Source organism: Harpia harpyja, chromosome 21 (genome assembly GCF_026419915.1).
Source record: "Harpia harpyja isolate bHarHar1 chromosome 21, bHarHar1 primary haplotype, whole genome shotgun sequence".
Classification (NCBI taxonomy): Eukaryota; Metazoa; Chordata; class Aves; order Accipitriformes; family Accipitridae; genus Harpia; species Harpia harpyja.
In genome coordinates, this window is record NC_068960.1 from 9,515,619 (window position 1) to 9,536,414 (window position 20,796).

General features: G+C 48.3%; 1 protein-coding gene across 1 annotated transcript; it reads left to right on the forward strand.

Annotated features, from left to right (window-relative positions):
* The first annotated feature begins 1,288 nt into the window (after nucleotides 1–1,288).
* On the forward strand, nucleotides 1,289–20,295 carry GPR139 (G protein-coupled receptor 139). Its single transcript, XM_052773427.1, has 2 exons — nucleotides 1,289–1,411; nucleotides 15,830–20,295. The coding sequence occupies exons 1-2, from the start codon at nucleotides 1,291–1,293 to the stop codon at nucleotides 16,762–16,764; spliced, it is 1,056 nt and encodes a 351-aa protein (XP_052629387.1). The 5' UTR covers nucleotides 1,289–1,290; the 3' UTR covers nucleotides 16,765–20,295.
* Nucleotides 20,296–20,796: the final 501 nt, after the last annotated feature.

Below are 20,796 nucleotides of genomic sequence, written 5' to 3' on the forward strand. Positions count from 1 at the left end.
CACTGTATCTCGTGCGTATCCCAATAGACGTGCCTCGTTGACCAACCTCACAGGCATTGCAGACGTACATCCCCCTTGGCCTGCTCTGGCAGCCACAGAAATCCTGGGGTTTCTTCCCACGCACAGTGCCCGGCTGTGGGGCTCAACCCTATGCACTTTGGGTGAAAAAAAGTCTTGTTTTCTGTTCAGTAGAAGCGCACCGTAATCAAACATCTATTTTATCGCTAAACTGTGACCTCCTGAACATAGCATACGTGCTGTCATCTGTCCAGCCCGCTCACCCGTAGCACAAAGCGCAGGGCTCCACCACCTTAACGTAACAAGCAAAACTCTAAATCCTTTATCAGTTACACCTGGGACTACGTACCGAAACACACAAACGTTAAGGAATGGGTGGAGAGGGTGTTAGAAATCCCGATTTCCCTTCTGCTTTGCCTCATGGGACTCCCGCACACCCCCGCCTGCCGTTGGGGGGGAGCATGGCGTGTTTCGTTCACTGCTGGCCCCCCCGGTCTGTCACCCCGCAGCGCCGTGCGGAGAAGAGCGACAGCGTCAGTAACCCCGGGCTGGCGTTCCAATTTTGCCGACACAAATGCTCGTTTCTGGGTTTCACTACTTCCTTCCCGGCCAGTTTCGAAGCCCAGCGCGGGGCTGCCGGGCAGGCACCCCGCTGTCAGACCCTGCCCGCGCCCCGCCGTCGTCCGACCGGCTTGCCCGCCCGCCCGCTCGCAGGAAGGACGCCCTTTCCCCGCTCTTCGGCGCCGTGGGGCGAGCCCGCTGCCCACGGGGGAGGCGGAGGTCCGCCCTCACCGCCTGCCGGCCCGGCTCCGCCGCTGGGGACACAGCGGGGGGGGGGGGGGTAAGAGCCGGGCACCGCCGCGCCGCCCCGGGCCGGGCTGAGGGGAGGGAAGAGGGGCCCGGGGGTCTCCTCAAGCCCTTCTCCGCCGGGCTTCCCCTCCTCCGCGGGGCCCCGGACCTGCCTCCGCCGACCGGGGCGGGGGGGAGGGGGTGTCCCAGGGCTGGCGCCATCCCGGAACGGCGGCGGCGGAGGGGCGGCCGGAGGCGGGGGCTGCCCCGCCCCAGCGGCGGGAGCCGGGCTGGTCCCGCCCCGCCCGGCCCCGCAGCGCCCCGGGCCGCGCCACGTGCCGCCGCCCGCCGCGGGGGCCGCGCCGCGCTGCGCTCGCCGCCGCCGCCGCCGCCGAGCGTGCGAGGGGCGGGAGGGCGGCGCGGCCGGGGCGGCCCGTGCGGCGGAGCGAGCGCCAGCAGCGCGGCCGCGGGGAGAGCGGGTCGATGGAGCACAACCACCTCCACCTCCACAACGGCTCCCTCCTGGCGCACCACCGCTATGGCTGCGGCTTGGGATACGCACCTGTCGTCTACTACAGCCTGCTGCTCTGCCTCGGGCTGCCGGGTGAGTGCCGCGCCCCGGCCGGCGGGGACCGGGCGCCGCGCCCGGGCTGCCCCGGGAGCTGCCGCGGCGAGGGGGAGGCTGCGGGGTTCCCGCACCGCAGAGCTGCCGGCGGCGCCCGCCGGAGCGTCTCCCGCCCGGCTGCCTGCGGCGCGGCGCGGCGCGGCGCGGGGTGAGCGCGCTGCGGCGTCCTCGGGCTGCTGAGGGCACCGGGGATGCGCTCTTTGGCGTGCGTGGTGGGGATCGACGCGGGCGCTTCGTGGACAGCACCTTCGCTGCCCGACACGCTGCTGTCCCCGCGTTTTCTCCCTCGCCGGGCTTTGTCCCTGCCTGCCCTCGCACTGCTGCCGTCGCTTTCCCACCCGGACTCGGGCGCGCTGACTTTGAACTTGACATACAGAGTCTCAGCCGGTCGGGAAGTTTCTGCCGTAATCAGTTTGGCCATTTGAAGACAAAGCGGTACCGAGGACAGCCGGGTCTGTCCCCTATCGATCGCGTGCCGGGCCGGCAGTAATCAAAAGCGTAGCTGTCGAGTTCTGCTGGTGCAAACCTCTGCCTGGCTCCCCGGGACAGGGTTGGCTGTAGGAGCAACATGCCACCAGTAAGGACCTCGGGTGGGGAAGGAGCACGCTATCGGAAGGTTAGCAGACAGTCGTCTTGCTCAGGAGCCTGTCCCTGCGGCCGATGGAGCAGAGCAGTATCTAGAAAGTCCAGTCTTGGGGTCAGCGCCCTGCAAAGGCAATGGCAATGCTGACACAGAGGTCCCTGAGCGCAGGGACAGGTCTCGGAAGAAGGACCCAGGTCACAGGCACCAGCCTCCAGACTGTATAACCCGCGGCGAAATTTCCTACTTAAAAAGGGGACAAAGACAATATAGAGATGCTGGGGATGAGAAAAGCAAGAGAGACCCCAAATGGGGAAGGAAAGGATGTTTCAGGCTTGGGTGTGAACACCTGTGCAGCACCGTTGCCAGCACGCAGGTATCCACAGCTCAAAACACGCAGATGCCACACGAGCATCGCATCGGCGCGACTGTCTCAGCCGAGACAGAAGACCGAGCAGGTTTTTCCTCCCGGAGGGGGCTGTCTGAGGCTGTCAGCGAGACGCCTTGGCACGCAGGACTGCGGGGAGCTGCTCGTGCAGCACCGCTTCTGCAGTTACAGACCGGGCTTCAGCAGGCAGAGCTGCCATCCTAGTGCAGCCTGGGTGGGCAAACATCACAGCTTGCTCCCTGGCTTAACACCTCCAGCCTCAGAGTAACTTACAGCGATCCCAAGGACAGGCAGAATGAGTCGGGGAAAAGTTAGAGCAATCTGATGCACCAAGGTGAATCGGTATTTTAAGGGTGTAATACAAGAGAGTTGCGTTGTGTCTATGTACAGCTACGCATTTAAAGTGCCATGTAAAATGGCAAGCAGCAATGACAGTTAATAGTCTACAATTTCTGCATGGCTTGTTCACCGTAATTCCTTCTTCAAGCAATTAATACATAGAAAAATTTTTAATCAGACATGAAGAGAAGCCTGCCTCTGAACAGCACACATGTAATTACCACTCTGCATATGAATTGACGTTCTTTGTGTTGGTTGGGGTTTTTTTTTTTCCTCCCTGACTTGTAATTAAAATTTGAAGATTGGCTAATAGTTCAGACCAATAGCGCAGAGAACTGGAAAGTTAAGTCCTGTATTTACCCACAGAGGATGCAGGGCATAGGCAAGTGTCTCTGCTGCACAGCATCGATGAGTCTCAGCCCTGACCTGAAGAGACCCAGCCAGCAGGCATGAGGAGGTAGTTTCCTCTTCGTTAATTCCTTAGGGGCTGCTTAGACCTCCACAGTAATGACAAGCTCTGATTTCAAAACCTGTTCCCTAGGGACTGACCCAGACCCTCTCAAGATTATCAGGTGAAGAAGTTGTTATGAAGCAGTCTGTGGCTAAGCTTGCCTTTGTATGTCTCTGAAACGGGAAAAGTCTTACATGCACAGACAAGAAAAATCCCTTAATGAGCGCTCTGCACATACTTGCACCAGCTCCCTAAGGATACTACATTGTAATTACAGACCTAACACTGTCATTCTAAGAACATGGTTAAAATCATTGGACGATCCAAATTAGCAATGGTGACATGCATTTCTCAAGGGATCAGACATCGACTGATTAGAGCAGTGGCACCAGTGATAGCACTTAACAGAACTAGCCAAAGCATTTGGTTGTGCAACACTGCTGAGTTCAGTGGACTTATATCAGGTATAAATGTGTCGGCTTGTTCAGTGCATGTTATCTGAGGATAACATTGGCACTAACACCTGAAAACACTGCACATGTACAGTATGCTGAGTGCATGAGAAATTTATGATTCTCACCCCGAGACTGCACAGAGATGAGAACAAGCTGGATATGTTTAGGGAAAGACTCGCATGGCCAAGCTTCATTGAGGATGTGGTACGGGGCAAGAGCAGTGCTAAAAAGAGCTTTTCACGTTTTAATTTGAAGCTGCTCTTCGGTTTTCTAACATCAGAAAATTGTAAAGGTAGCACGCTTACTACCTGTTAGAAAAAGAACCCTGAAGTCTGTGGGATCTGAGTAATTAGCTTTGCACGATGCCAAGAATTTAAGCGAAACACTGTCTAGGATCTGTCCTCAAATACAGCACTAGTGCAGTGTTTTGCTGAAATGGAAATGGTTAACTCCTTGCCACAAGCCTTGGAGAAAGACTGATGAGAGGAGAAACCAGTTAACTGTTTCTGCCTTTCCTGCTCTAGTGTCTGAAGGAAATTTCACTAACTCAACAACTCCACGTTGAGGCCAAGTGATGCCAGGCCTGATTGTGCATGCAGAGAAAGCATCCTTTCCCCTCCCTTGTATAACCCAGGCATCTCAGCAGATCCTGTTCTCAGCAATGGCTCTTTCTCGCTCCCTGTTCAACCAGACACCAGAAAGTCTGAAAAAGGCAGAGACGAGAGAGAGAGCAAAGAGAACTCCCTTCACCCCTGCTCTGGCAGAAGCACACAGAGGCAAGTGCCAGGCCATGCCCTGCAAAGAGGGGCAACCGCAGAGGCACCATTGCACGCCGACCCTGCCGCAGCAGGTACCCGCGCGCCAAGGCGGCTACAACTCTGCCAGAGGTGGCTGCGCCTTCTGATCAGCTGGCACGGGAGGTTTCTTCTTTTCCCTCTAAGCAGAGGCTGGCAAGACAGAGACTGTTTTCTGAAACTTGTTTTGAGCGCAGATGTCCAAAGGTGTCCCACAAGCGTGCAGTCCTGCTGCCAGGAGCAGGCTGCGCGGGTCAGGGAGAAACTGCCAGTGCAAGGGTGGAGAGAGCAGAGCGAGGCAGCAGTGCTGGAAGCAGGGTCATATTCCCATTCGGGGGGGTTGTCATTTACGGAGCTGTTCTGCAGCCCCTGCTCTACCATCCCTGCACTCCCCTTGTCTGTCAGTCGGAGAGGACCTCTGAAGCATCTCCACTTAGCCAGAAGGCAAGAGAGGGGCTGCAGGAAGGCTTAATGGCAGCGTTTCTGTCTTTAGTGACAGAAAATGCCAGAGAAGAGGTGTTGTCGGATGTGGGGGAGGGAAGAAATGGCTCTGATTCAGTCCAGGAGGGGGCTGGTAAGGTGAGGAAGCAAAGAGCAACAGGTACCAACTCTCAGTCTGTCCCTTTGCCAGTGAGAGCTGCACAAAGCAGCTACACCAGAGAGCTCCTGCTATGCTATGGCGGTGCCACCGAACACGGCCAGGAAGGTCAGGCAGAGAAGCAGCAGTGCTCGCTGCAGACACCTGGCTTTGACCCTGATTCCTGCTTCATTAGAAGGTGCAGCGGTGACTGAGTTGCCTTGCATGCAGTCACCTTCCCTGTCGGGGCGATAGCGTGTTGCTGCTGAGAGGACAAAGTGGCAGCGTTTCCTAGACCAGGGCCTGGTCTGATCCATGCTTCCAGGGGTCTCCTCCTCCTGACAGTGCAGAGAGGCAAAGTAAGATCTGGCTTTCTTACTGCATGATCACTGGTTCCACTTTGCTCCCCGGTCAGTCGCCTACCTGGGGAGCAACTCGGCTTCAGGGGTCATCACATCCCAGTGACACAAAGTACAGGCACATACCCAGCACCCTTACAGCATCCCCAGGAGGTAACAGACTCACACCAGTGTCCTACTCCAGACTTTGAGAGCCTGGTCCACAAATGCTTCTTTTATTTGTGCTTTAGGCTTCTGCTTAAAACAGATCACGCTGATCTTAACACAGATTAAGGACTTTGCAAGTTTGGGAAAGCAGCCTGGACACACTTGGGTGCTCCCAGCTGGAGGGTGCGAACAGGTAGCTTTCATGTCAGACCTGCTGCTGAACAAGGTGTCACGGAGATGGGGACAACCCAGGTCATTCAAAGCCCAGCCATGCAGAGTGCACTTGGTGGGCTCATGCAGGAGAGAAGCTATAGTCCTGACCTAGAGGAACGTCTAAGTTCAGCAGGGGTGCCTAACCTTTTTAACACACTATCAAGAGAGAGCTACACGTTATGGACCTTTCCCTAACAGACGAGAGAGCAGCTGTCCTCGCACAGCAAGCCAGATGCTTCCTAGGGTGTTGGATTGACATGCAGGTGCGTAACATTTGCACTGCGCCCATGCAAACTACAATACAGGCCCAGGCAAACTGAAATGATGGAGAATTGGTCCTTCTGGAGCCTTCTCACCGTATGCAGCTTGGAATAAGGAGGCTATTCAGGAGGCCTGCAAGCCAGGGTCATCATCCTGGCAAGGCAGGTACTGCTGGTGGGCTGTGGGCTGAGCATCCCTCATCTAAGAGACCACCACCGTGCAACAGCTCAGCTGTGCTCCCTCCGCTCCCCGCCGGTGTAGGGGGAAGGAGACCTGAAGAGCGTTGCCATCTCTGTGCCTACAGCCACAACGTGGTTAGTAACACGAGTAGGAAGGGGGACAGGTTAGCAGTGTTTGTTGATGACTCATGTGGCATGTAATACCCAGTAAATACCAAAGCAGGCAGAAGGTACGTGTACATACAGCACACAGCAGTACAGAAGTGTGTCTGACCCGTTTCGGATTCCTGCCATCTACTGCCTAGTATATTCTGCAATCACGGTACAGGCTTCTGATTAAAGAGAGCATTTCCAACACCTGAATAAATAGCCTTTCTCATAACAGCACACCTGAACAATAGAAGTGCTAAAGGAAGATCTGAAAATATGAGTGGAAGAATTGTTACATGCAGAGTTATGACCTTGAAAAAACAGGACTCTTCAGCTGTCACTCATTAGATAGAGTTCACACAATGAATAAGAACTGAACCCTCCTGAGGCCTGATTCAACCCCCCTTTTATTCAAAGACCATACTTTCTCTGACTTAAAATCTGAATTGGACGCAAAGCCAGTACATTGCATCCTGCTTAAAGAAGGACAAATAAATTGGCAGAACTTTATCTCAGCTATCAGAGCACCAAAGGGCACTGCAGCACATTACAGTAGCACTGCTGGACAGAGGTGAACAAAACTGCTGCTAACATGCTTAAAATTAGTCACTTCCTATTGTAAAATGAATGCGTTTTCTCTAAGGAGAGAAGAATCATTATGAAAAAGAATAGATTCATTACAGTGTTCCTGCACAGAAATGGTGGCAGCAAGGCGTGCAGATGGGAGCGATTTAGTTTGGTCAGTATGTCTGGAGACTGTGGCCACTAAATCCTTGCAGCCTGAAAGGCGGCATGTGGCTGAACCTGTGCTAATGCAGAGGAGGACTTGATTGCACACATCTGAACGCCACTACAGAGTACAACCGCTAACTTTGGTTTTCTTCTGCCACATCAGTAGGAAGCAACACTGTCAGGGCTGTAATGATAACGAGGTGCAATATTTGTGAGGCTCAGTAGACTATGAAGTGCACAACCTTGCATGGCAGGCTGCTGAAATGGATTGGGAAGGAAAAACTCCAAAGGAGATTTTTCCTTGAAATGACAACGACACAAAAGAGAGAGCACAGCCAGTTTTCACGGTAGGTGGGTAATGCAGAGCCCCCAGTTGTTAAGAAGTCAAGCCATTCAGAAGCACTAGGCAGTCTAATATCCTGCTGTTCTTCATCCACCCCCTTACTTAGTTTTCTCCTCCTCCTCTTTCTGCTCCTCTCCGTAAAATGGGGGTGAATCAGCAGAAACAAGGCAGCAGGAGAAGGCCTTCATCCGCATACGTCAAAACAATTTGCTGTAGGCAAACAAACACCGCGGAGATGTCCTGACGTGGTGCGCTCTCTGCTTTCACACACCAAGTGCAAAGCAATTCCTGGCCACAGAAGCTTTCACCTTCTTTTTCAGGTGGTCTTTTTGAGCCTTTAATCTCTTTTCCCATCAACTTTGAGACACCAGGGAAGGAAACAAAGCCAAAATTAACCCCTTGAGCACAGGAGACCTCGCGCACAATTCTGTTTTCATTCTGCAGAATAAAGAAACATATTTATGTAAGGATTCTAAACCCCAATGTCTGGAGCACTGTTGGTGCCGTTCTGGGAGTGACCTGACAGGAAAAGATGGTGTTGGGTTGCCCCCCAGGACACCAGTACGGCTGTGCAGAGGGAAGGAAGTAGAGGCAACCAAGTAGGACCAGAATTAGCAGTACAGATGACCAAAAGGAGTTTTATCCCTTTATCCGTGGAAGAGGACAGAACCCTGCATATTGAAACACTGAACACATCTTTTTCACTGAAATTGTTCTCTTCTGCCACCTGAAACAGAGAGTCCCTGGAATGTACAGTCATTTAACTTCTCCATCTTTTCAATCATATGGTGCATTGACTGCGCAGATAGGTGCACTAGAGGTTGCTTTTGGTTTCAAGACAAATTACCTGTCAGTCAGTTACATGAGACTAGGATATTTCACAAACATTTGTTCATTCTAGGTGTGTTTTCTTCAATGTCTGGACTGGCACACCAAAGAGCGATATATTTAGTGTGGATGCAGTATATTCTCTGTGGGGGAAATAAAGCCAAACTGCAATGGTTTTACGTAGTCTGTGATTTCCTGCATATTGTGTAAAATTGGCATAGTCTCTGAGAAAGCTTGGCCATGGGGTTTGCAAGCATGAGCTCCTATTGCATTAGCTAATGCTTTAGGAAGACATAAAAAGTTTGGTTTTTAGCAAAACCACAATCAACAGTAAAATCCTCTTAATTATTCATGTTCAGTAAAGAATTCATGCTAGTGCCCTTATGAAATCACGTCCTGCCTCCATCCTAGTAGTCCCATCAAATACCTTTGGCACCTGCCTCAGTGCTTTGGCGTTTGATATCAGAAGCGTAGAATGGTTTTGTGATCCTTGAGCTCAAGTTACTCGGCTTGAGAGCTCTTAAACTTCGCTGACAGCCCACATTTAGAAGCCACAGACACCTGCCAAATGAGACACCCAAATTGCCTCGAAAATCTCTGTCTGTCCAGATACATTGCATGAATAACCAAATCCCTTTTATGATTTCTCCATTATTTTGCAGATTGCTTTTTCTCCTCCCAGCACCAATTTCCATTAGAAAGCTTTACTGCTCTGGTAGCAAGATGTGAGGCTAGATTTTGGGATATGAGTTTTAGATGTTTTTATCCTCGTGTAGGTGCTTCTAAGAAAGGCTTCAGGGGGGAATGTCCGAGAGTCATTAGAGGCTTTCTGTGCTGTAGGCACAGCTCAGGAAAGGTGGATGAGGAGGGTGAAGACAGAAAGAGGAGAACCAGATCCCTGTCACATTAACACACGTCTGCCACTGGTGAGCACGTACTGAGCCTCCCTGCATCTTGGCCTAGCGTTCCTTCTGGGCTGTTCTCATATTGCAAAAATAGCCCTATTTTATAAAGACTAGGGAAAAAAAGCCTACTCCGTCGGTCTAGGAAAGCTGAAAGCAATGCAATGTAATTACACCTGTCTGCCAGACAAGTTACTGCACTTAAGCCTGGGTAGTTGGCAAGGCTTAAAGTGAGTACCCGGCCGTCGGCATCTCCACGCCATTACCGCATCTGTGCCCTCCAACAGCGAGGAAGTGCTTTTGGCATCCATGACCGGCCTGTGTCAGCCGTTGAGCAGAGTATCCCATTCACGGCATCCTTCCCCAGAGCCACCTCAGCTAATAAATGCTGTCAGTGAGAAAAATGGCCCTGGAGGCCAGATTTCATTGTCAGAATCTGGCCTCTGACACCAACTCATTCATTCACCTGTGACTTGGAAGTGCAAGGCCATGCCGCGTTTTCTCTGGCAGTCACTAACCCTGTCTCCTGCATATAGAGGGGAGTTTGGGTTGTCCTGGGCAGGAGCTTGATCATCCTCTGTCTCCAGGTTCACTTTCACCCTCAGAGCTGGCGTGGTTTGTCCCTGCATATGGGATTTCTAAGCAGAAACCATGAGAGAGCCTTCCTGCAAGGTGTGAAACCTCCTCCAGTGGCAGTCCTGCATCCACGCCTGCCGTAGCTTTTGTGATGTTCGGTTTTGTGATGTTCGGTTTTTGGCTTAGATCCCTCTCCATCCCCTGGGAGATGATGCAGGCACCAGCAGAAGGGGCCAAGGGTGCTTCCCTCCCAAGGGTGAGTGTACGCGTGCCATTCGGTGGCACTCAGACAATTGAACAACAAATAAATCAATTTATTTTAAAAATCAATCCTCACGGGAGCTCTCAAGGAAGGAAAATCTTATATTGCACTGATTATATTCTATAAAGTATCTCTTTACACTTCACAATGGTTTAAGGAAGGATCTTAGGATATGATAATAAAAGAGAAGAACAAATTACATTAGTGATGAGCAGGCACCATTTATGAAGGTTGTCCCCTCCTGGTGTAGTGTTGAGTTCAACCCATACTGGCTGTAAGAGGAAAACATGGAACTGCCCTATCTTCTTCAAGGGCAAACAGCATCCAGGGGTCATTTTAAAAGACCACATAACGGGCTATAGCCAACATCAGTAATAAACATATGTTTTTGTTGCCACAGCTTCCATCAGAAATCACCCATTGTCATCATCTTCTCCAGAGAGCTCCCACATGAAGGGCTGAATACCATCCTCATCTCCAATCTGGTAACTACTGGCAAACAACTGTTAGTAATCCTGGTCAGATCTGGCTGCTGGACACGGTACCTGTTTACATTGTAATATTGCCTGCTACCTTAGAAGATATCATCTATTCCCACCAAGCCAACACGTCACTTTTTTTCCACCATATATTTTTAACATATTGTACTTACAGTCTCAGAGTTTCTAAATCTAAGAAGGAACTGTTACTAATGTATTTTCTAAAGCAATTTCAAATTTCCCGTTTGTAAACTGTCTCTCTCTGTGCCAGTCAGGTGACTAATGCAAGGCCTGCAGAGTAGTTCCATACATTGCACAATAATTTGTAGGGATCCTAGCAACAACTGTATTCAGTAAAAGGTGTCCATTATATTCAGTGACCTAACGTTTATCACGCTTGGTAAGCGACACTCATGGCTACTTCGTTTAGGTAGTTTATGATGCTGAACTGCTGAACCACACAGCGGGCCTTACTCCCAACGCAGCGGCGCTACTACTTGTATTATAAAGGCTATTTCACTGCACAGGCTGCTGTGTACATGCAAAATGCTCTCAATAAAAAAACCAAAGCCGAGAAACATGCCTATTTCTTCTTTAGACAGATACAATTGCTCCTGCTTAAGCTCACACGCGGTGATAATAGTCAGTGGAAGGAGCTCTGCGAACCCCCCACAAAGACACTATTTGAGCTATGACGGTAATCCATGAAACAAGCTGGGGAAGAAACTGTGCCTTTAGGTCACAGGCACTGCTTTGAGGAGGCACAGAAGACTGCCCGGGCTCTGCAGGCAAGGCAGCCTGGCTTTGGTACGGGAAGCAAACCCAAATCCACATGAGAACCAAGGTTACTCCTAAAGGATGATCCCTCTCAGATACATAGGACCTCCAATGGCATGAGTTTCAGTGCTATAATTTGTACGCAGAAGCTGATAAAGTCAGAGGAGATGTGTCGTGGTTTAACCCCAGCCAGCAACTAAACACCACGCAGCCGCTCACTCACTCCCCCCCACCCAGTGGGATGGGGGAGAAAATCGGGAGAAGAAGCAAAACCCGTGGGTTGAGATAAGAACGGTTTAATAGAACAGAAAAGAAGAAACTAATAATGATAATGATAACACTAATAAAATGACAACAGCAATAATGAAAGGATTGGAATGTACAAATGATACGCAGTGCAATTGCTCACCACCCGCCGACCGACACCCAGCCAGTCCCTGAGCGGCGAATCCCTGCCCCCCACTTCCCCGTTTCTGTACTGGATGGGACGTCACATGGTATGGAATACACCGTTGGCCAGTTTGGGTCAGGTGCCCTGGCTGTGTCCTGTGCCAACTTCTTGTGCCCCTCCAGCTTTCTCACTGGCTGGGCATGAGAAGCTGAAAAATCCTTGACATTAGTCTAAACACTACTGAGCAACAACTGAAAACATCAGTGTTATCAACATTCTTCGCTCTGAACTCAAAACATAGCACTGTACCAGCTACTAGGAAGACAGTTAACTCTATCCCAGCTGAAACCAGGACAAGATGCCAGAGGAGAGATAGAAGTGTCCCATGATGAAGCCCGGCTGAGTTAGAAGGTTGCCGTATTTTGAGCAGTGTGGACCAATGGTGTTTGGGTGTCAGAGACCTTCAGACACTGTGTCTCAAAGGCATCCTCATGACTGAAGAGAAAGAATTGAGACTGCCATTTCTTACAGTTGCTTCTCATCATCTGCTAGTGGCATATCAAGGCTTCAGCCAGCTAGTCCTTAATCAAGCCCTGGTTCTCAACCAGATATTTATAAATTCAGAATACTGCACTGCAGCAAGCGACGCTGGCATAAATTCCCATCTGTCATCCCCTAATCAACTCCCAGCTCAGTGATCAATCTCTTTCAAATTCAGATGATCTTAACTACGTAGTATCTAGAAAAACCACTGCAAGAAATAGGTGGTATACCATCCAGGACAATTTAGGGGCACTGACCTATCCAGCAGCTCTAGCTTCACATACATTACAGTAGAGACAGATATTTTTATATCTCTGTCATCATCTCTGCCATAGTCCTCATCACTGACTACAATATTAGTGCAAGAATTAGGGTAAACAAGGTTAAAATGTGGTTGCAAATGCTCTTGCATCACCTTTCACCCGCAGTAGGTAATTTTTGCCCACAGGAGAGCTTGTGGGGCACTCAGCAGGTACTCAGGAGTCACTGAGATGCTGGCACAAGGACACGGTTCTTCGCACAGAGCAGTGTTCCCACCTATTTCGCATTTTACTGAGCTTTAGATACCATTTGAGGACACACCAAGGACCAGCTTAACACTGGCTAGGAAATGGGTGAAGGACTGAGACTTATCCATAGCCCATCTTTGCTTTCCCTACACAGCATGCAGCAGGAAAAATACTCCCAAACCCTGTGCTAAGACACTGTCATACTGGCAACTTTCTGCTGCACCCCAGTATATATACATTTTCACAAAGTAAATGATATTACTATATTTCATATCATCCAGCCAGAAAAAGCCCTAATGTGATCCCAGGGAAAGCATTTCCAATACAAGAAACCGTAACCCTTGCAGAAAAATTGGATAGAGCTTGTATGTACTTTGTCAGATCAATTTTCTTATCCGGCTCACCAAGCAAAGCTTACTGGCATTAGACAAATAACTTGCATTTCGGTACATGCTATTACTGCCGTTGCTGGGAACCCTGAGAGAGGCGGGGGGAGAGGGTACAAAGGAAAGGATTGCTCATGAATCTGCTCCTGTAGGAAAACAGGAGTGGGGTTAGAACCAAGCACCAGGACCCCCACAATGGGCAGAAGGGGTGGGGAGCAGGGCTGCTGTGCAGGGCTTCAGCATCCCTGCAGGAGCTCCTCCGACAGCGAGGCCAGAGCTACCAGCAGGGACCAATGTCCTCAAGCATCCCCCTTGCTGCATGCTGGCTCCAGCTGTTGCTGCTGGAGTGAGTCAAATCCAGAGGATTTAAAGAGAAGGTGAACCCCATGGGTCACATCCAATATCTGTGAAGCCAAGCCACTCAGCCTGGCTGGCCAAAACCAACAGTGGCTGCAGAGTCATGATAAACACTCCAGCTCGAGGATTTCCTTGACAGTACATCACTCACTGTACCTCTAGGGCTCAGCAGCAGGCACAACAGAGGCATTTCATAAGCAAGTAAGGCAAAAATGACACAGCAGTTCTGACGATGTCACCCCGTCTCCTCTGAGCTGAAATCAATGCAGTTGCATTCCTGTTAATGGAGGGCAGAATTGGGAAAATTCCCCTGAAGGTGATTTGAGACAGTACTGTTGGAAAGATCATGCTTTTTTTTTTTTTAATCTAGGAAAGGAGTCAGTTGATTGTCATGTTTGGTTCAGTTTTGTTCCAAGGTACAAAATTAATATATTGACACGAAAATAGGTGACACTTGTGAGGGCTGTTACTCAAGATCATTCACTGTGCTGCAGTTCCTTGGTGGCAGAAATCTGCTCCCAGACAGCAGGTTTTGAAGGCATTTATAAAGGAGGAAGTTTTCTCCAGTGCCAAGTAGAACAGTGGAAAAAAAAAAGAAGAGCGTTTTCAATTGTAGGATATATGTCCTAGGTCATCATTACCTTGATGTTAGCAACTTCTTTTGTCTCTGATTTAAAGGAATCCTTACAATTATTGTTGATTTGTTTTGGGAAATCCATCAAAGCTGGCAGAAATGTTTGAAGCACTGAATGCGCAGAAGAGGTGATTTATAGAACACTTATGAAAATGTCAAATACAAACATTCAGCAGTCTCTTGTACAGTAAACCGGATCTGATTTTTAAGGACTACTTCAGGTATTCTAGCCAAGTGATACAAACTTCTGATGGGAACAATCTCCCCTGTTTGATTCCAGCCATACCACTAGTAGGAATAATAGGATTTTTTTTTTCCCCCCAATTCAAGACTACACAGTAAGTTCTAGTAAACATGAGCAAGCAGTTAAAGTTTGGTTACATCTTGGTGCTCCAGGAAACCTCTCAAGGACTGCAAGGGCTGTTTGTATCCAAGGTGGGGACCTCTGCCTGGCCAGGCCCTGTGGGACTGAGCCCTTCCTATAGCATCCCTTATAGCACTGGTTCAAGCAGCTGCTAAAGCATAGCTTGAAGTTGAATCACAGCTTTAGAAGATGGAAGCAAACCAGACAGTGAAACAGCAGAAACACTTCAGCAGTTCACCACAATATTATTTAAGTATCATGCAATACATCTAGGCATGGTTTAGGTGATGGATCTGTATTGTGGCCAGAGAGTTGCAAGCAGATGCTTTTTCAGGAAACTCAGGGATGTTTACACCTGGGCTGAATCAGAACATCCATCACATCTGATGTGACCAGCAGGATTTCCTTAAAGGCTCAGCTGTATCACTTCAGAGGAAAAATGCCTTCCAGTTGAAGGACTTCTAAAGAGCAGCTCTGGATAAGCAAGCAGGTCTTTGTGGAGCAGATCTTTTCAGTGGTGGGAAGGGAGATGCTTCCCCAGAGCCCATCTGTAGGAGAGTGGGTCAGACAGGCATGACTGAAGTAACAGGAGACTCATCCTGGGCAGAGCTGAAAACTTTGAGTGCTGCAAAGGACCTCCAGCTCTCAGGAGGAGCTAAGGATGTGTTTCCCTGGAAGTTCTTCTCTCAACTGGAATCCCGCTCAGTCAGGAGAGAATTACCTAATCCAGGTGGCTTTGATTTCAGCTCTTTTTAGATGGAGTTCAAAACTAAAACAGACAGGCACCACGAGCTGGGATAAGGGATAAAATGTCTCTCTCCAAAGCCCACCCCCATCCTTCTCATATGTCACTTGTTAAAAAAAAAAAAAAGGTGAAAAAAGCAAGGGGGGGGAATGAGAGAGAGAATGTGTGTGAGAGAGAGAGAGAGATTAATTTTTTTCTCCTGCTGCTGCCTCCTGCTACTGCTACCCCTGCCTCCCTGCGCACGGGCAGGGGTCCCAGCACCCCCTGCTCAGGGTGCTGCCGCCGTGTCCGCAGCAGCAGCGGGGCTGACCAGAGAGCAGCAACACAGCTGGGGCCACAACTCTACATCTGCTCCGAGGAGATAGCAAAGGGCTGCTGGACACCACCTAACCCTGTGTCTGGAGTGAAGGTCCAGACTTTCTCTCTGTCCCTCATCCCGGCCTGCCGGGACACAGAGCGTCGGCGTACCCCACGGTGGGGAGCGGGGCCACAGGCTCCTCTCATTGCAGCAACTTCTCTGAGGGACCCAACTGTAGTGTTTTCCTTTTGGTTTCTTGAACTTTAATAAAGGCGGTCATGTTGCCAAGTGCTTGAACAGAGCTACAGCTGCGAGCAAATGCTCAGAAAAGCTAGTGTTACATCTTAATAGCCTAACTCTGTATTTCTGTCTCCACAGCAAACATCTTGACAGTCATCATCCTTTCCCAGCTTGTGGCTCGCAGGCAGAAGTCCTCCTATAACTATCTTCTAGCTCTAGCTGCTGCTGACATCCTGGTTCTCTTCTTCATTGTCTTTGTTGACTTCCTCATGGAAGACTTCATCTTAAACAAACAGATGCCTCAGGTACTGGACAAGATAATTGAGGTCTTGGAATTTTCTTCCATCCACACCTCCATTTGGATTACGGTTCCGCTAACGATCGATAGGTATATAGCTGTGTGCCATCCACTGAAGTATCACACAGTCTCCTACCCTGCTCGTACTCGAAAAGTCATTGTAAGTGTCTACATCACCTGCTTTTTGACCAGCATCCCCTACTACTGGTGGCCCAACATTTGGATCGAAGACTACATAAGCACATCAATGCATCACGTTCTCATCTGGATCCACTGCTTTACCGTTTACTTAGTGCCCTGCTCCATCTTCTTCATCCTGAATTCCATCATCGTGTACAAGCTGCGGCGAAAGAGCAATTTCCGACTGCGAGGGTACTCCACAGGGAAAACAACAGCCATTTTGTTTACTATAACTTCTATTTTTGCCATACTTTGGGCACCAAGAATAATCATGATATTGTATCACCTCTACGTATCACCTATAAACAACAGCTGGGTGGTACATATTGTGTCGGACATTGCCAATATGCTAGCACTGCTGAACACTGCAATTAATTTCTTCCTCTACTGTTTTATTAGCAAAAGATTTCGCACAATGGCAGCTGCCATGCTGAAAGCCTTCTTTAAGTGTCAGAAGCAACCTGTGCAATTCTATACAAACCATAACTTTTCCATAACAAGCAGCCCTTGGATTTCCCCAGCCAACTCTCACTGCATCAAAATGCTTGTTTACCAGTATGATAAGAATGGAAAGCCTATAAAAATATCACCATGAAAATGGCAATAGTTGGAGTTTCTGGGTGCAAGTTCTTTTCAAGTGGTTACATCTTCAGGATGTAATTTGCTGAAATGGCTGTTTTGAAGAGTGGTCATTTGATTTCATTTCCCTGGGAGACCGAGGGCAGATCAGACTGTTAGGAGAGAACAGGAGCACTTGATTTTAGGAGCAAAAGTGAAAAGGCAAATGCCTCCGTCTCTTACATAGCATTTTGAATATGCTTCAGAGTTCAAGTCATAGTGTTCAGTCGCACTCAAACGTTTTGCATCCCAGCACCAGTGCAGTCCAAAGTCATTGAAGGGGGGAAGCCACAACAACAGTTAATTACAACCTTTTAAAACACAACAACAAAACCTTACTTGACCATGCAGTTCGCTATCGACGGAGCAAACGGATGCTTTTATGTACTGTGGAAGGTGCCATTTCTGGTGTGTGCACTTGCCAAAAATGATGTGTTGTTTCTGACATGAAATACTACCACACACAGTCTTGCTGTCAAGACCTTGTTGCAAGAGGCAGCCTGCAAGACATGAACTGTGACAAGCCCTTTTTGGCTCACTTGAACGAGGCTCAAGGACCGATGTAGTACCTGTTGCAGCCTTGGCATGGAAAGCAATCCTCCAAGCTGCCAATATTCAGATGTTTTAAGTTGTTATTTAAGAATGCGACCGAGACGGGGGAGCTCATGGGAGGGAGGGAGGTTTCTAGAGCCAAGAACAAAAGCAGCATCTTTTCCCAGCTATTTCAGTTATGGTGTCTAAAGACTTTCAAGTGTGAGGCCAAGTCCTGCCTGATGCAGAGCTCCCACTGAAGCTGCTCCTGTGAGGTTTGGAGTGATCACAGCCTTCAGGTTCCTTCTTAATCAATAAAGATTCTCAGATATCCCCCATGTTCAGGCCTTTAGGGATTAACATATAAAAACCTCAGCCTAAGATTTTTCTCCTGACAGATTATACCATCCTATTGCAGATTTGCCCTTTAATTGTTAAAAAAACTATTTGCAAAAGAAATCCATTAAATACTCAACAGCAGTAAAAACACAGATCAGCTTGGACTAAGGCTTTTAAATATTTACCTTATTTAAAGTAGCTTAACTTCTCTTCCTTCACACTCAAAAACCAGCATCCCAGCAATGCTGAGTGTAGAAAATGAGAGAAGAGATTTACAGGAAAGCTGAAAATGCATTTCTTTTAATTTCTCTCCTTTTCAGATCTTGGCACGTGGTCTCTCAGAGCCACGTACCACAACCTTTTTACTTCTATATTGGGCACTCACTGCAGCCTGACCAAACGTGAGAGCAGACTTCCTTGCATGGTGAACACAAGCACAATGTGGTCAGTGGACACAACAGCTTCTCAGTAGCTGCAAATAAGAAGTAGTCTGGTGCTAGCACTGCATTTGTGCCTGTGCCCATCTCCATTGCCAGCAGGGAGCTCGTGGCGCATCAGGGACTAACATAGCGAGGTCCTCTGAGAAGGGATCCAGTCAATCCCACTTTGGTGGGATCTGAGGCCTGAAAGCATCTCTCTAAAATGCATGGATAGCTCAGCTTTGGTGCATTTCCCCTAAGAAACGCCAAGCCTGCAAAAGACCTGCTGAGGACAAGAGCCTGGTTCCCTTCTGTCACAAACGTTGCGTTTGCACACTGACTCCTACGGGCGTCCCGCAAGAGCAAAACCCACACCAAACCCGAACACGCCTTCCCCAGGAGGGAACGGCAGCAGAAGGCACAAGCCCTGAAGACCGGGACCCCAGGCAAAGGCTGGCTCGTGCGCGGAGGGGCTTTCTCGGGAGAGATGGAGGCTACTCGGGTCGGTCAGAAGCACAGGGAGGGGATGCCCAGCGCCTCGGGGAGCACGCACCACCCGGTCCTCTCCCACCGGCCGAACGGTTGGGAGAGCTGCTCGGCGCTCCTCTGCAAGGTGCCGGAGCACCCCAGGGACCGCGCTGGTGTGAGCACGGAGAGGGGCGTCTCTGGGGAAAGGGGGAGCTGAGAGCAAAAGCTGACCCTTCCCACCCTCACCCACCAAGGGGATGCTCCCCACCTAAATCTCCCCAGATTCAGAGGGGAATGAGGAGTTCCCTCATCCTGTAGGCTCTTTGTCCCCGTGATCTCAACAAAGCTTCACACGTACTTGCAATAATAAAGCGTAAGAGGGATGCTCAGCCTTGCTGTATTTGTCGTGGCGAGGTTAAAATGATTGCTCCCTTTACCAGTGTTTTACAGAAATTCAGTTTTGTGGCCATGCCTTCTACCCTCCTCTTAGAAACCTCTCTCTGGTCTTTGTCAGTTGATAGTAACCAAAGTTACCTTATGAAAAAGGTACTGTATGTTTCATTTTGGGAAAACACTGTATTTATAACTTATTTTTATTCTAAATTTGCTATGAGGAATGCTTGTCTGAGTTACATGTGAATGAGTCTGAAGTGCAATATCTATATAGATAAGTGGTTCATTTTTGAGAATGTATCTATTGAAAAAAACTATTTATACAAGAAATTCACTATTCTACTTAATATAATAGTAACCTTACAGAAAATAGTGAACGTTTAGGGCTTTTATTTATTAAAAAATTTCAATTAAGTGCATGGCATATGCTGCCATTCACATGGTGTGATTTACTAGTTTTTGTAACATAATGTTTATCCTGCAAACTAGCAGTGTCATCTGATTTTTCCTGTCCTGATGATGTATTTTTGTAAATTACCATATTTAAAAACAAAATCTTTCTGCGTGAATATTTTATTTCCCACTAAAAATAACCCATTAAATTGTTGTAACTTCATTTAAAAAGACTCGCAATCCTTTTCTGTATCATTTTAGAAATGACAAGGTGCAATTTTCATGTACAGTGGATTGGTCATTTCATTTCTGATAATTTAGGGCTTTAAGAGCTTACTTCCAAAGCCCCTTGAAGTCAAAGGGAAGGTTGCTTGTGGGTTTTGTGGTTGGTATTTCCAATCCCCATCAATTTAGGAGGGCTTTGGATCAAGCCGTATGTTGTTAACAGACGTTTGAAGCCTTCTTAGAGTCCAGTTTGGATAATAAAGCCTTGACTTTTTAGTCTGCCATATGGGAGCTGCTGTTGATAATACTTGCCTTATTTTTGGTTGTGTGAAGCATCTTGCAATGACTGTTGCTAACTAGCCAATGTCTTGCTGTATTATTCGTACCTCCTAATTTTCCAATAGTAAAAACTTAACCAAGCACATATACTGTCATTATTTAGGGACAAAGTATCCTGGAGACAAAACCATCTTTGTTGTGGAGATGGTCTTTTGTACTCTATTTAATTTCTATTTCAAATATCTACAATTAGAAAAAATAAGCTGTGAATGGACAGTTTTACAATTACTTATAGGTATATGTCCTTGAAGACCACAGCTAGGAACAAAATACTTTTTAGAGGAGTTGCTGGTATATAAAGTTATGGGACCTATCACCTATTTAAATTGTGAATATGGATATTTTCGTAAGTAGAAAATATATTGTGTTTGACAAACTTGTTTGTATTATAATAAATTATGAGATGGTGCATAACTTACTACTGTGTTTGGAGCTATTGTTTGATTTATAGATTCTTATGATATACTTTTGATTTATAGGTACTTATAATATATTACAAATAAGACCAGTCCTTGGCAACCATTACTCAGTAAAAGATGGCCTTGGATTATGGGTGTTCATTCATTTGTTGAAAAAAAATCTGAAATGTAAGATGTATAAATTTTTACTGGCCCAATTCTTCATTTTGAACCACAGTCCCAGCTGCTGTAAGTTTAGCTGTTAAATTGAGTGAATCCCTAGGCCTCATACCAGTGGAAAGTTGGACCCGAAACTGTTGACACCTGTCCAAAGCAGGTGTGATGCCAGGAAATCAGGCCGATGCCCCCGGTCACTGCAAGTGATGAGATACGTAGACAGTCGGGCCCAGGAGAGCGAAACACATAACTGATTCCCACCATCGATCGATGACAATTAATGGCAGAAGCTTCCCTGCAAATAGGCTGTGTTCAGTCACAGGAGCC

Excerpts from the sequence above, each read along its gene's own strand:
- GPR139 (XM_052773427.1), top strand. The coding sequence starts at position 1,291 with ATGGAGCACAACCACCTCCACCTCCACAACGGCTCCCTCCTGGCGCAC. Across the intron at positions 1,412-15,829 it reads GCTCTGCCTCGGGCTGCCGG|CAAACATCTTGACAGTCATC; the intron begins GTGAGTGCCGCG and ends CTGTCTCCACAG.